This window comes from Myxocyprinus asiaticus, chromosome 17 (assembly GCF_019703515.2).
Source record: "Myxocyprinus asiaticus isolate MX2 ecotype Aquarium Trade chromosome 17, UBuf_Myxa_2, whole genome shotgun sequence".
Taxonomy (NCBI): Eukaryota; Metazoa; Chordata; class Actinopteri; order Cypriniformes; family Catostomidae; genus Myxocyprinus; species Myxocyprinus asiaticus.
The window spans coordinates 34,788,031-34,803,876 of NC_059360.1; the positions used below are offsets into that span (position 1 = coordinate 34,788,031).

Below are 15,846 nucleotides of genomic sequence, written 5' to 3' on the forward strand. Positions count from 1 at the left end.
TCTTCAGGTATGGTACCTGTGGTATAAGTGGAAATACTGACCCATTGAATTATTGAAAAATAATGCTCATACGAGGCTTTGCGTCAAGGCCGCATTACCACCTCTTGGTGTGCATTATTTTTCAATAATTCAGCATTCCATCGTCAATAATTCCTTGGATATATATATGTAAACAAAATAATAGTTACATGACCCTTTCTTCCTCTATTGACAATTTTTCTGATACTTCTGTTCTGAAAAGGTTGCTTAATTTAATTTTGGGGCTGCAGAACCTCAATCCAGAGTCCAGAATCATTCAGTTTGCACTCTTGAAAAATATATACAGTCATAAGGGTTTATTGAGTGAGAATAAGGCGGATGGGATGGCCTTGGGGAAAGGGAAGGCTGTTTACTCATGGATCCCTAGTTCTGTGCCTCTGTAACAGATTGGAGCCAGATTGTGAGACGTCCTGACAAGGGACAGGAACTTGTGAGGTTGTCCCACTCCTCAAGGTTAGTTATTGCATATTAGCACATGACATCTGTTGTTCAACGACAAACGCCACAGGGCTTAGGGCACTTCATCAAGCTCCATGCACGATCCTCTAATTAATGGAATTATTGTAACGTAGAATTATTTAATTTCTTAAATAAATTAAGATTTCTTCTCTCAGAGATCAATGCAAAGTTTCTCTACCTCTGCCCCCAGAGAGGCAGCTTTACATAAATATTTCTATACGTAGTCAAAACCAATGTGGATTGCAATCTGCTTTGGAAATATATCTGCTGACCTCTCAGGATGAGCGTATTCTCTTATATGTAAAAGTTGGAAGAATTAAATATTGTCATTGTGACCGAACAGATGAAGACAGCTTAGGTTCTGCCTTTAAATTGATGAGTGCTGAACTAATCACGTGATTTTGAGAAAAGATAGATATTTGCAGATGTACAGTTAGTTGGTAATCCGTAAGATTGCTCTTTCCTATTCCCTCTACACAGTTATGAACCATATGCCTCATAACATACAGTATGTGATTATTTGCGAAGATGGACAATAAAGGGACAATAGTCCTTCCACTCTTTTAATAATCCCTGCGTCCGATTTAATATCACAACTATTATTCAAATCAAAGGGAGATTTTGTTTTCATTGTTCTTTTATAATACTCTTATGATTTCTCCCTATCACTTTCAGAAAAGTCCTTGGCCAGTTAAAGCTAAACCCCTCCTTTCCTCCCCTTGAGGACTGGGGGTGGGTTTGGTGGAAAAGTTCAGCATTTTCACATTTCTGTTCTGACTAATGGTATACACACACTATTTCAATGTACATCTGTCTTTTTGCTGTATTTATTTAATCTAGTCTCAAAGGTTTCCAGTTTTGGGTTTTAAAAAACAAAGTAATTTTGACCCAAAACGAGCAAATGAGAGCAGTTTAATGAAAACCTTGCCATCACAGAGATACACAGACATTTTTTGAGAGGCGTCTGGACATTATTGGAGGACATTTGAGTTTCTTTATAATTTTAAATAAATAAAATAATATGTTATAATATTATAATATAATGTATTATCAATAACAATATTATTATTATTATTGTTAGTAGTAGTAGTTGTAGTATTAGTAACATTATTATTATTATTATTATTAAGAACAATATTATTATTATTGTTGTTGTGCTTAAACTTGTATTGTCTTATTTTATTATTCAGGTGCGTGGAGCCAAAGAACTTGTTCAAAAATGGCTGTCTGCACACTGAATTAAGATACAGACTAGAAAAAAGGTTTTACATATGCATGGTGAAAAAGTGCAATGTGCAAGTGAATTAAAACCAGACCAACAGGAGCATTTCAGAACATCACTTTCTTCAATACTCTCAACATTTACTCACCTTCATGCCATCCCAAACACATATGACTTTATTTCTTCTGTGGAACACAAGCAAAAATATTTGGAAGAATATATGGAAATATTCCAGAAAGCGCATAATTTTTAGTCCAGAGAATGACATAACTGACCAATCGGAATCAAGTACTGTTTCCATAGAGACTTGTAATTAATCAGTGTAATGGTATGGATGAGACAGAAGATAGAAGACACCACAGTTGACACAGAAGCATTTTTACAGCTCATTCATAAAACCACATTTGTTCTTTCTCTCTATGGGGCAGCACAGTGACGGTTGGCTGTCTGGACAGCAGAATGTTTCACTGATCAAGGCCTCATATATGAGCCCCTTCTTATAATTGACTGGATGACTCCTTTCTAATTAGCACACTTTAAGGAAGTGGGTAAAGAAAAAGAGAGAAAAAGAGAGTGATCACTGTCTAATAGGTTAAGTGAGTCAGACAGGCCTGTGATGGAGTATGAATAGTGTCTTTGTTAGCTAGGCTAACTGAACTGGACACATAAAGGTCATTATGAGGCACTCAACTAGTGGTTGATTAGGAGCTATCCCACTTCCCACCATTACCTCAATCTTCTCCCATCCTTTGTCTGTCTTTCCTGTTTTTTTCTTCCCCAACCACTTGCTCCCAAAAAGTGAAATAGTGAAAATAAGTGTCCTGTAACATACACACATAACAAAGTTATGCATTAATGCATTAATTACATCAGGGTCACAAAGCCTTGCCAATCACATATGACTGAGGAAGGGCCAAGCTGTGCTGGGTTGCTTTAGAGAAAGTGTTGAAGACGGGACACTTGACCAGGATTAAAATTCAATCAAAACCAATTCCTTGAGTAACCTGTTACTCTGTTTAGAGGGAAAAGCCTCTGGACATTTTAACATCTTTTTTTTTTTTTTTTTTTTTTACATTTTTGTAAACATTAAGAAATGTTTGCTGCTCTTTGAAATTAACTTTCAAAACTGAAAATATGTAAATAGCACCTAGCTAGAATCATGGCACGTGTCTTATCTGCAAATACATAATTACTGAGGAGAGCTAATCGAGGTTTAACAATGTTCAGTATATGCCTCTGGCCCTCTGCATTACCCAGTAATCTTTAATCCTTAACTGTTATGCATTACGCAGACTGACCATACATGCAGTTACATTGTTTATATTTTGACAGATTTGTAACGTGTCTTGCACATTGCGTGGCGTGGCCTCACTTCGGATGTGACATTACAACGAGACTGTAAAGCTAGAAGAAGACAAAACTCCAGACTTACAGACATCAGAGATCATTTGTGGCCTTGACTAATTTACAAAAGTTTAATCCCACGACTACCCATTGTTTACATCACTGAATTAGGTTAATCTACAAGGAGGACTATTTGCATAAATGTGCATTTTTGAATAATTAGTGGGCCAGAGGCAGTGGATGGGGTGTGATCGGCGGGAGGGGTGACGCGTGGCCAGACTATTGTTGCCTCTTATATCTAGTATAAACAATGGACCAGCTAAACAATTAAAAACAAACTCGGTTGGGCCTGGTGTTTGGAAGGCATTGTTGAAGATGACCCAGGACATAATCACTGTCTGGATATAGAATTATAGCAATTACTGCTATCGTTTACAATGCTTTTCACCTGTGCCGCACAAACACACAAGAGCCAAATTATGAAGCTCCTTTCCCATCTGCCAAATTGCCTAGTTTTCAGACAATTAAGGCTTTGTTGATTCTATGGAAGTATGTATTAATCAATTAAATTATAAACCATCTTGTTATATGTAATGATACACTTAAACTGACCATTTTGCTTCACAAGAAAGCAGTCACACAACAGTCTATTAAACATAATATGACGAAAACACTCAAATCTGCACTGTGCTTTAAAACTTAACTTTACTAGTATTCATCACTATGGGTGCACAAAAATCAATTGCAGAGCACTAGTTCAGCTGAATTTAGATTGTGTTCCCAAGGGGCAGATTCACAACATAAGTGATTCACAGATCTAACTGACTGGCCAATTTCTCCTTGCTTTTGAGTGTAACTGAACAGATGACCTTTGATATCCCTTCTGTGCCTGCGTGTGTATGAGTGTGTCCGTGTGTGTGTGTGTGTGTGCAGGTTTTTTAATTAACCCAGCTCTCAGAGTCCCAGGTGGGCTTTTCCATGCTTTTGTACTTATTCTCCAGAGAGAGACAACCGCGTCCTAACGCCTTACACAATTCCATAGCACACTTCCTCACACAATGCATCTATCTCTGTTTGTGTGTGTTTGGGTGTGTGTTTGTTTTCTCTCTTTGACTTTATTACTCACAATGGTCTGTAACAGACTGTAAGGACCCATCTAATGTTTTTTTTTATTTTTATTTTTTTATCAATAACTGAAAAACAATTTAAAACTGATCAAAAAGTCATTAAATTAATTCTCTAAAAAATCTGCATCTGTTTAGCATTAGGATTCTGTTTGTATATAATCATCAAAAAAATGTACTCATACATTCAAGTTTAATAGACCTTATTCACAGTATCACCATCTTTGATTTTTGATGGGAATGAAAATTACACTGTGAGAGATAGACTTACCGTCTCTTCAATGACATGCACTGTATAAAGCCATCAAAAAGCTCCTAGTTCACATCTAATATTCCTCAACTCATGTTGTCTGGAGTTTTTTGTCTACTGAAATTTCTTGGAAAGATATTTTTTCAATGTTTCGTCAGCGAAACGATCCAAAAACACTATTAATATATACACTATTACTATAGGAACATTCCGGGTTCAATACAAGTTAAGCTCAATTTACAGCATTTGTGGCATAATGTTGTTTACCACAAAAACAAATAATTCGACTCGTCCCTCCTTTTCTTTAAAAGAAAAGCAAAAATCGAGTTTACAGTGAGGCACTTACAATGGAAGTGAATGGGGCCAATTTCTGGAGGGTTTATAGGCAGAAAAATGAATCTTATAATTTTATAAAAGCACTTACATTAATTCTTCTGTTAAAACTCATTTATTATTTGAGTTGTAAAGTTGTTTATATCATAATTTTTACAGTCATTTAAGGTTTCAAGTTTTGATGACATTACATCATCATGGCAAAGAAGTTGTAAAATGGCTATAACTTTACACAGAAAAGCATTTTAATCACACTAAAATAATTTTAACATGCATATTGTTTATGTCTTGTGTCTATACTTTTGAAACAGTGAGTGCTTTAACATTTACGGATTGACCCCATTCACGTCCATTGTAAATCACTGTAACCCAGATTTTTGCTTTTTTTTTTTTTTTTTTTTTTTAAGAAAAGGAGGGACAAGTCAAAATAATTTTTTGTGGTAATCAATATAATGCCACAAATGCTGTCGATTGAGCTTAACTTGTATTGAACCTGGAATATTCCTTTAATATTTTTTATTCGAAAAAGAGTAAACAATGCATTAGAGCATGTTTGTACCCAGTGTTCTGTGGCTCATCTTGCTGAGTTTTTTTCTACCAGAAAGAAAAAGGCTGTATTTTGAGAACTGAACATTCATAAAATCCAATGGAAAAAAAACATCAGCCACCATGGAACATTTATTAGAGTCAATGTAAGGATAGTGAAGCAACAAAAGGCAAACCAATTTCCAAAACAGAGAAAATGAATTACTAAATCTCATAGATTTGTGCATCCACAGATAAGCTGCCAGCTGAGCTAAGAATACAAAAACCTAATCTCAACATAAATTACTTAGCATTCGAGTATACTTCTCTAGTGTAATTACAATTTATGGAATAAAAGCACAAATTTGTGCACAAATGCTGTTAACCTGTTCTCCTCTAATACAGCAAACTGATTATCTGGCTGTTCTCCCTTTGCATGTATGAAAGCACCTGAATGAACATAGCTGCCTCAGGTTTTCATTATTATTATTATTATATAATAGATTATATAGGTTTGGGATGAGCAACATTTTTTTAGATTACTATTGTGCAGGGATTTCATTTAGCTTACAATAACTGTAATATACATTTTAATTTTTTCCTGATTTGGGACAAATAGGATGCTGGGTTACAGCTTCTTTCTGGATGAAGCTTATGTGAAACAGACAACAGCTGACCTGAAAGGCACAGCTGTCTTCTGTAGATGCTGATGACAGAATTTCTTAGACTACTATGTGATCCTCACAGTGTATTTGTGGAACATCAAGCAAGATGTCTCACAGCAGGATCAAGGGATCATCCAGTGGATGTAAAAGCAATGAGTGACAGAGTGACAGGGAGCTGTTGTGATAGCCGATGACTGGTCAGACTGTGTTGCTACAGGGGTTAAGTGGCAGTGTGTCATGTTCTTGATGATTACAAATCGGCCCAAATCGTAATAGATTGGGTGAAACATCTGGAGATCTAAGGGCCCAGATGTTTGCACAACAAACGCATAACACCCCCGACCCTAGAGCATGCACACACACACATATGTAGAGTTACCAAAGAATCGAGGATTTGGATTTAGATTTGAACGTCTGCCCAATGTTGTAGTGACAAAAAGTAGTATGATCACACATTCGTGACAAGAGGATCCATGATTAAGTTTTCGAGGTATCTTGTTTCCAACGGCTTTCGAGAGCATATTTTTTATAGCATTTGTTTAACTTGTTTGACTTAAAGGAATATTCTGGGTTCAATACAAGTTAAGCTCAGTCGGCAGCATTTGTGGCATAATGTGGATTACCACAAAAATATTTTGACATGTATCTGGGCTCCAGTGAGGCACTTACTATGGAAGTAAATGGGGCCAATCTGTAAATGTTAAAATACTCACTGTTTCAAAAGTATAGCTACAAGACATGAACAATATGCTTGTTAAAATGATTTTAGTGTGTTTAAATGGCTTTTCTATGTAAAGTTATAGCCATTTTACAACTTTGTTGCCATGATGATGTAATGCCAACAAACCCTAAAACAACTGTAAAAATTATGGTTTAAACAACTTTACAGCTCAAATAATACATGGGTTTTGAAAGAATAATAAATGTAAGTGATTTTATAAAATTATAATCTTCACATTTCTGTCTTTAAACCCTCCAAAAATTGGCCCTATTCATTTCTATTGTAGTGCCTCACTGTAACCTCAATTTTTGCTTTTTTTTAAGAAAAATGAGAGGAGTCAAATTGCATTTTTGTGGTAATCAGCATTATACCACAAATGGATGCAGAGACCCCACACTATAAACAATTGCTGCAAATTTATGGCCAAATTCCTACAGCAATCTACTGTGATTCTTAAATACAATAGTTTGCTGTTAAAAATTATGCATTCTGGGAGATCAAGAGCAGGCTCACTCTGAAGTGACTAGTTTTACGGTAAATATCTGTTCTATGCAAGGCATTGGGGAAAATGAACATTTAAAATCATGATATCATCTTGGTGAAAGCATAAGTGACATTTTCAAATGTATATTTTAATTTTAGCTTGTGGCACATGGTTAGTGTTCATGGTGTTTCTGACCAACTCCTCTGTTCTTTATCATCTCACATCAGCCTTCACTTGTCTGTCTAATGAGAAGCAAAATAAAAAATCAACCTTTGAAGCAATGTACATATTAAATGTACAGTTTTGCCAGGGTTGAACAGTGTATTTTTGATTAAAAAGAAAAAAACACAACAACAACCTGTTCACAGTAAAATAACAGTATAGCACTGCACTGTGGGTTATAATGATGAAATACCCATAAGCCTTTGTGCTTGAATAAGTATGTATGTTTTGGCAATGCATTGAGGCTACAAAAATTGTAAAACAAAAAACAAAACAAAAAACACAAACAAAAGTTTTTATTCAGACTTAATAGAGGTCTTAGATAATTAGTGTTTTTGTTTTGTTATCAATAGTTGTGTTTTGTTTGAAGTCACCATTATGGTGATCAGTGTCCTCTTGACCTTGGACCTTCTTTATTATTATATTATGTTCTTCCAGCCAGTCAATTTGTGTTTCAGTAAACACAAGTTGTTGCACTGTGCTATTTGGAAGACAGAACCTACGGTCAGACTGAATATCTGATCCTACCTTGCAAATGGCAATATATGTGGCAATAGTGATGCATTACACATAAAAACATAAAACCAAAAACAGTAAATGATATTTCAGCGAAATGATATCAACAAATTGTGTGTTTGATGTTTTTGATAAACTTATAACATAGATTCAGTTAACACAGAAATCAACTCTCGGCATACAAAACGCAACAGTGGTGACAATTAACAAATATACTTTTACGTAAATAAGTAAGAGCTGAACATTAAAATCCAAGTAACTTAGACTACAACAAAAACAACGTCAAAATAAACCAGTAAATAGTAAAAAGTAAGTAATTACTTAAGTAATTTCTTCATGCCGCAGTGCATGCTGGGAACATAGCTGTTAATTTCAACAACAGTAGATAGTATGTAATTTGACAGCTATATTCTGCTAAATTACAGTTGTATTCTGTAGCTGTAAAAACAGTATCTAGCTGTTAATTTCAGCAACAGCAAGACACATTAATTTTACAGTAACATGCTGGCAACCCTGCTGCCAGTTCTTTACTGTTTTTGATGAGAAAATCTTTAACAGTGCAGATATAAAACATGAATAGTCTAAATGCAATTAATTTCGCTAGGATTGTCTGACTGTCATTCACACAATTACACTTATACCCAAACAGAATAATTACCAGTAACAGTAGCATACATCTCTGAAAAGCCACATGCCTACCATGTTTTACAAGAGAGTGTTAAAGCTTCACCAATAGCTTTACTTGGCTTGCAGATTTTTAAGGAGCAATCAAATAATATTTTAATTGAAAGGGAATAAAATAATTTAAAGGGGAAATAAGAGGCTAATTTAACACATATCTCTAGGACCACAAACATAGAAACAGTAGAGTCAATCTTAAAAGAACCTAAAGTGTTAACATATAAAATATGTATATGTTTTATCGCTTAATACACATTTGCCATTCTGTTGGCAGCCAATGGGCTATTTCTACTAGGTGGGTGTTGGGCGCGCGCAGAGCCGGCCATGCGCGTGCGGGATTGCTGCTATTCCCAATGGCGGGATCCTGCTCAGAATTAGGGCACGTGGCATGTCTATTAGTTAAACAACCTCCAGCATGTGTCTGTCACGTCCAGAGAAAATTAGAGCAAAGAGCGATTTTTTGATGTTACACTCTGTAAGAGATTAATAATCTTGGCGGTGGAGAAACGGCTGGAAATCTTCTCTGGAAAATAATGAGCGGAGAAACATTTACTGATTAGTTTAATCCGGGATTATCCTATCTGATGACACCATGAAACCCAGCCTTGTAATCTGGCCCTTAACATAATGTATTTCCTCGCTTTACCGCAAGCGCATGTTTAAGTGTGTTGTTCCCGTGAGTTGTTTAGCTCCATGAATTATGGCAATAAAAGGGTTTGTTTTATCTGTCCGTTTCCATTGAGTTGTGCTTGGTCTACCTAATGAACAATAGGCAGAACCAGAAATGCAGAAATCAACGGTCAAGCTATTGTCTACCCTGAAAGATGCGCCACGGGAACTCATTATTCAACAATACTTGTTCAAATCCATTTGACTATTTAAACTTAAAATGGACAACAGAAATATGAATGTATGATTAAGTTAATTTGTTTCAAGTCTAAGCAACCTGTTAGCCAAAAGACACTCATGAAAATGAAGTAGTCCTAATGCATTTTCAACAGACAAGCAAACAAACAAAGAAATACACAAAAAGTGTTCGTTTTTAGCAGGAGCAAAACTGTCAAGATATCATGAGTAACCTACATTCAAACAGAAATACAACTGTGTAATAGTAGCTAAATAAATACATACATAAATAACTTAAATACATTGATAAAATACTTTTGATCAAACTCCGTATAAGGACATGTCTTCTGATTTGGGGTTCTCCTGATTATTTAGGAAATAATAAATTAAATAATATACATTCTTTCCAAATAATAATAATAATCTAATAATAGGCTAATAATAATAATAATAATAATAATAATAATAATAATAAAAATAATAATAAAACTTAGCAAGAACCCTAACATGATCACAAAAGATCTCTCTCTCGTTTTCTCTCGTCTCATCACATATAATCACAATTTTAGTTAACGTTATGTTACATTAGGCTACAGTTATGAGGATTAACAGCTCTCCAAATGCCAGTTAAAAAGCTGGAAGTCTTCCTCGTGGAAATGGGCCCTAAAAGCAGATTTCACGGAGTCGAGCTCTTTATATGACAGATTAATGTAGTAAACGAATTTAATGGATTCCAATTAATTATCTTGTGTAAGACGATTTCTCTCATTTTTTTAATAGACCGGCTTTCATTATAAACACCTGGGGTGGTCTGTGCCCCATCATTTCGACCCGAGAATATTACCGTAACATGACCTAATTTTCCAAAATACTTAAATACTTAAAAGCTTCATTTTCTCTCATTGCTGACGTAGTACCTTTAACGGACCAAATAAAGCAGATTCTGTGATCACGTCAAAACAATTACGGTTTTTATCTCTGTCCAGACAGGACATTTGATGGAGGGTCGGATTAGTTCTAATTACAACGGGAGACTTTCCCAACATTGGTCTGCCTGAGTGAAAGTGTGCGTGAGGACAAGTGTCAGACATGTTGCGAATATTTAGACCTGGCTCTCTCTCTCTCTCTCTCTCTCTCTCTCTCTCTCTCTCTCTCTCTATATATAAGATTTTTTTCCAATATATATATTGGCCAATTTTTATTATTTTTTTTATTTATTTTTTTTTCCACAAGAATTAGGGTTGTTAGGGCTAAAGAAGAAGAAGAAGAAGAAGAAGAAACACATATAATGACCAATTCAGTGACAAAAATTGGTTGACAGAGAACTGGTCTTCCATGAATAGCCTAAGTTAATTTACTCAATTTCTTTTTCTCACTTTTGCTATCAAAGTTTAAAAAATAGGATTTTTCTTTTCATTATGTATAATAATTACGATTTATTTACGATAATTATAAAACAATATTCACAAAACACAATTTTGTTTTGATAAAAAAAATCATTATAAAATGTTTATAATAAATTATGCTATTATTATGCTGTAATTATAAGGCTATTATTTGTATTATGCACCAACATAAAATAACGGTCTTGAGTATTTTGCATTATTTTTTATCGTTTTATATTTTAAAATAATAGCATTAAAAGCTCCTACGCGTTCAAAAGCTTGTGCTATTCGTGTTTGAAAATAACTGGCTCGTTTTCATAAGCAAAGTTCTTTTTTGGAACACGGAATCATTTCAAACATCAAAAACGGCAATGTGTTAATAAAAGCCCCAGTGATTTTTATTCAGTCAAACTAACTGGAAGTTACTATGTTGTTAATCCAGTAAACAGGTTGGCTAGGAAACTGAGGTCTTTCTTTAATAATATAAAATGATCTGACCCCGAGCATTGTAAGTATCTGCACTTGAAATCCTAATCTTGATGCTTATCAGCACAATTTAAAAAGATATTTATTTTCGTAGTTTTTTCTTAAAATCTAATTTATTCTTAAGAGTAAATGAAATTATTTCTGCAAAAAAATTGTTGAGTTATTTCAAGATAAATAGATCTTGGTTTCCAGGTCAAAATTATTGTACATTCTGATTCCTGATGAAATCTCACATCGTCAAATTAAACATTTTCAATAACCCACTTAACTAGTCTCCTGTCGGTTGAAAGCCAGCGCACAGTTATGAGTGAAATGTTCCATCTAAAGGGGGAAAACTACTTTGGACCAATTCAGATAGGGGAGGAAAATCCTTATCGGATTATATGGAAAATTGGTGGCAATTAATCCTTTGTGATTGAAAAGGGAAACGCCTCCTCTTGGGAGACATATCTGAAGTTGAATCTGATTGGACGATCCAGTGATCTGCTGGATTGGACAGAGGGATAAATTGTCCCGCCAGACCGCATAACCGTCCCACCAGGTTGCACTCGGCAAAGAGAAACTGACTTTTAACAAACAGCCATGACGGGAAGAGAAGAGGCAATAGACGAAAAACCTAAGGTCAAACTTTATCCTTCTTTCGGAATCGACAAATCACGTCTAAATGGATCTGGATTTAGGTCCAAAGGGTTCGCCATCACAGACCTGCTCGGTCTGGAGTCAGAAGTTCAGCATCATCAGTCTGGTCCTGGGGCAGGTGCCAATGGAGAAGGGCAGAGCGCGGGAGTCGGAGCATTTTCTTTCCCGGGAGGCTCTTTGCCGCTCGGGTTAGGCTTTCTGTGCAGTTTAGCGGCACAGCAACCTCCCGGGGTCCCGTGTTTTCTCCCGAGCCACATCCCGCTTCTACAATCACGGACAGAGAGCCACTTCATGCAGAATTTGGAGCAGCAACGGGACGCCTATTCTGGTACATATCCTTTAACTTTATTTATTCATCAACCTGATGGTTTACCGAGTTGAAGAGCTGTTCACAGAAGCTGGTGCTGAAATAAACCCTGCGTTCTGATGTTGCTTATTTGCCATGGAGATCTATTTATCCTGAATGGATCAAATTTAATATATATATATATATATATATATATATATCAGTCATATATCAGTCAGTCCCTTTCCCATCATATTTTTCTATGGTTATCTGTCAAGGTTTTGTATTTTTATTGACAAATGTTTTAATTCATAACAGATGATGACTGTCTTTCCGATGATCGCAATGAAGGGAAAAACTCAGGGAACTCACAAAAAAGGAAGAAACGAAGGCACAGGTATTACTCGCTTGAAATATAAGGGTTTAAAGTCAAATGTTTAATGGTTTGGGAATGGGAATCATTTATTAACCGTTCATTTTGGTTTTTAGGACAGTTTTCACCTCACATCAGCTTGAGGAGCTGGAGAAATCCTTCCACGAGGCGCACTATCCAGATGTTTACGCAAGAGAAATGCTGGCTATGAAGACAGAGCTACCAGAGGACAGGATACAGGTTGGCTGAACTTTTTTTTTTTTTTTTTCAGACAACAAATTACTCCCGTTTTCTCTCCTTTTTCTTTCCCAATATCCCTCTTTCAGATGGTAAAATGGTAAAAACATATTTTTGGACAGGTATGGTTCCAAAATCGCCGTGCCAAGTGGAGGAAAAGGGAGAAATGCTGGGGCCGCAGCAGTGTCATGGCAGAATACGGGCTGTATGGCGCCATGGTGCGTCACTCTATTCCACTTCCAGAATCCATAATCAACTCCGCCAAGAATGGAATGATGGGCTCGTGCGCTCCCTGGCTTCTAGGTGAGCCAGCAGGTGGTTTTCCTATTTAGTACTCAAAAAACTCAAATATGTATTTGATGACTTGAATACATAGCTGAGGTGTCTCGTGAAGTGTACGTTTGGTCTTTGTGCGTTTTGGTGTTTATATAAACTGTTTAAAATAGCTCTGCTAGTTGTAATTATGTGAGATTAAAGAGCTATACATATTCAGGAACCAGATAATTTTATAATCGTGTCTTTGTTTTTCTTCTAAAATTCAGGAATGCACAAAAAGTCTCTCGAAATCTCAAAAAAGGCCCCGGGCACACCTGAATCGACGCATTCCGATTCGTATTCTGCGGAACACAAAGGCAAAGACAGCGACACCGCATGGTCAAGTAGAGCCAATGCAGCAGACGACTCGGAGGACATGGCGATAGACTTGTCCAGTGCTTCCAAACAAGAGAGCAAAAGCACTTTGAAAAGATCACCACCTTGTACAGAATCCAGCAGTGATTCTGAAAACGAAAGCTAGACATTAATTATCAACAATGTGAATATGGACAATTTTGACGAGCACACACATAGACAAAAAGGACTATAATTATTTTTATTTTTTTTAATATCTCTTGATCATGTCAACCTTTTGACAATGGTTTTGTCTTTCACCATTCCTGTGTTGTTACTTGTTATAATATGTTTTTGTTGTTATTTCAAATATTTGAATACTACAGAGTAATGTTTTATTCTGAATTACTTTATTTTTGATGTGTAAAAATGATTCATGTAAAAAGAGTTAATTAATAGAACACTTCTTTATGTTGTTTTGATGGGCATGATCCATAAATCAGATTTTTGTAATAAAAAAAAAGTTATCCCATTTTTCTTAAAATCATTCTTTTTTCCTCTGTCAAAAAATCTCTGTCTGGTGAAGGTGGCACTTGTTCACCATCATTGTGAATGTCTGAATATTTCTTGTTATGTGTCTTCGGAGCAGAAAGTCCAATCTCATGGAGAGGTGTGTGAGTTAGAGGAGGAAAAAGCACCCTATTAGGGATTTTAAAGCACTTTACCTACTGTGATGATGAATGTTTCGCATTGATCAATGCCATCCACAAAGCAATATAATACCAGCAAAAGCAAATCCACATCATGACAAAAATAAAAGACATTTTTATAATTTTTGATTCCTGTTTCATTATTGTTATCAGTGCACCAGAAATAATAACTGCATGTAATAATATCTATTATGTCATACATGCATACTGTTATACTGACTTTTCACATCACTGTATGGGTTGATAAATTGGCTCATTTCATCACTTGAGCCAGTTTTCTGCTTTCAAGGGCATCTTGATGTACTGAATAGGCTTCCAGTAAAGATGCTACTGACCTGTTACATGGTCTGTTAACACCCAACCATCTGGAAAAATGTTAAGGAGCATTCACACTAGAGGCCAAACAACAAGGTTAAGATATTAGTCATATTACTTAACACCCAAGTATGTCAGCCTGCTTACAGTGCATCCGGAAAGTATTCACAGCGCTTCACTTTTTCCACATTTTGTTATGTTACAGCCTTATTCCAAAATTGATAAAGTTCATTCTTTTCCTCAAAATTCTACAAACAATACCCCATAAAGACAACATGAAAGAAGTTTCTTTGAAATCTTTGCAAATTTATTTAAAAAAAAAAAAAAAAAAAAAAAAAAATCACATGTACATAAGTATTCATAACCTTTGCCATGACACTCAAAATTGAGCTCAGGTGCATCCTGTTTCCACTGATCATCCTTGAGATGTTTCTACAACTTGATTGGAGCCCACCTGTGGTAAATTCAGTTGATTGGACATGATTTGGAAAGGCACACACCTGTCTATATAAGGTCCCACAGTTAGCAGTGCATGTCAGAGCACAAACCAAGCAGTGAAGTCCAAGGAATTGTCTGTAGACCTCTGAGACAAGATTGTATTGAGGCACAGATCTGGGGAAGGGTACAGAAAAATTTCTGCAGCATTGAAAGTCCCAGTGACCACAGTGGCCTCCATCATCCGTAAATGGAAGAAGTTTGGAACCACCAGGACTCTTCCTAGAGCTGGCCGCCTTGTCAAACTGAGCGATTGGGGGTGAAGGGCCTTAGTCAGGGAGGTGACCAAGAACCCGATGGTCACTCTGACAGAGCTCCAGCATTTCTCAGTGGAGAGAGGAGAACCTTCCAGAAGAACAACCATCTCTGCAGCACTCTACCAATCAGGCCTGTATGGTAGAGTGGCCAGACGGAAGCCACTCCTCAGTAAAAGGCACATGACAGCCCGCCTGGAGTTTGCCAAAAGGCACCTGAAGGACTCTCAGACCATGGGAAACAAAGATTGAACACTTTGGACTGAATGGCAAGCGTCATGTCTGGAGGAAACCAGGCACTGCTCATCACCTGGCCAATACCATCCCTACAGTGAAGCATGGTGGTGGCAGCATCATGCTGTGGGGATGTTTTTCAGTGGCAGGAACTGGGAGGCTAGTCAGGATCGAGGGAAAGATGAATGCAGCAATGTACAGAGACATCCTTGATGAAAACCTGCTCCAGAGCACTCTGGACCTCAGACTGGGGCGAAGATTCATCTTCCAACAAGACAACGATCCTAAGCACACAGCCAAGATAACAAAGGAGTGGCTACGGGACAACTCCGTGAATGTCCTTGAGTGGCCCAGCCAGAGCCCAGACTTGAACCCGATTGAACATCTCTGGA

The 15,846-nt window shown here is 36.5% G+C and overlaps 1 protein-coding gene across 2 annotated transcripts; it reads left to right on the forward strand.

Moving 5' to 3' along the window:
* The first annotated feature begins 11,856 nt into the window (after nucleotides 1-11,856).
* On the forward strand, nucleotides 11,857-14,263 carry LOC127455571 (visual system homeobox 1-like). 2 transcript variants are annotated; one of them, XM_051723577.1, is made up of 5 exons: nucleotides 11,857-12,269; nucleotides 12,546-12,624; nucleotides 12,717-12,840; nucleotides 12,960-13,152; nucleotides 13,380-14,263. In XM_051723577.1, exons 1-5 carry the CDS (start codon nucleotides 11,885-11,887, stop codon nucleotides 13,631-13,633), a joined length of 1,035 nt encoding a protein of 344 aa, XP_051579537.1. In that variant the 5' UTR covers nucleotides 11,857-11,884; the 3' UTR covers nucleotides 13,634-14,263. The 2 variants fall into 2 exon arrangements, with proteins under 2 accessions (XP_051579537.1, XP_051579538.1); XM_051723578.1 differs by having other exon boundaries at nucleotides 12,960-13,140.
* The last annotated feature ends 1,583 nt before the right edge of the window (nucleotides 14,264-15,846 follow it).

What these genes read in the sequence shown, in the direction of transcription:
- LOC127455571 (XM_051723577.1), top strand. Translation starts at nt 11,885, where the DNA reads ATGACGGGAAGAGAAGAGGCAATAGACGAAAAACCTAAGGTCAAACTT. An exon ending in GCAACGGGACGCCTATTCTG is followed by an intron (nt 12,270 to 12,545) that starts GTACATATCCTT and finishes AATTCATAACAG; the next exon opens with ATGATGACTGTCTTTCCGAT. An exon ending in GCTTCTAGGTGAGCCAGCAG is followed by an intron (nt 13,153 to 13,379) that starts GTGGTTTTCCTA and finishes TCTAAAATTCAG; the next exon opens with GAATGCACAAAAAGTCTCTC.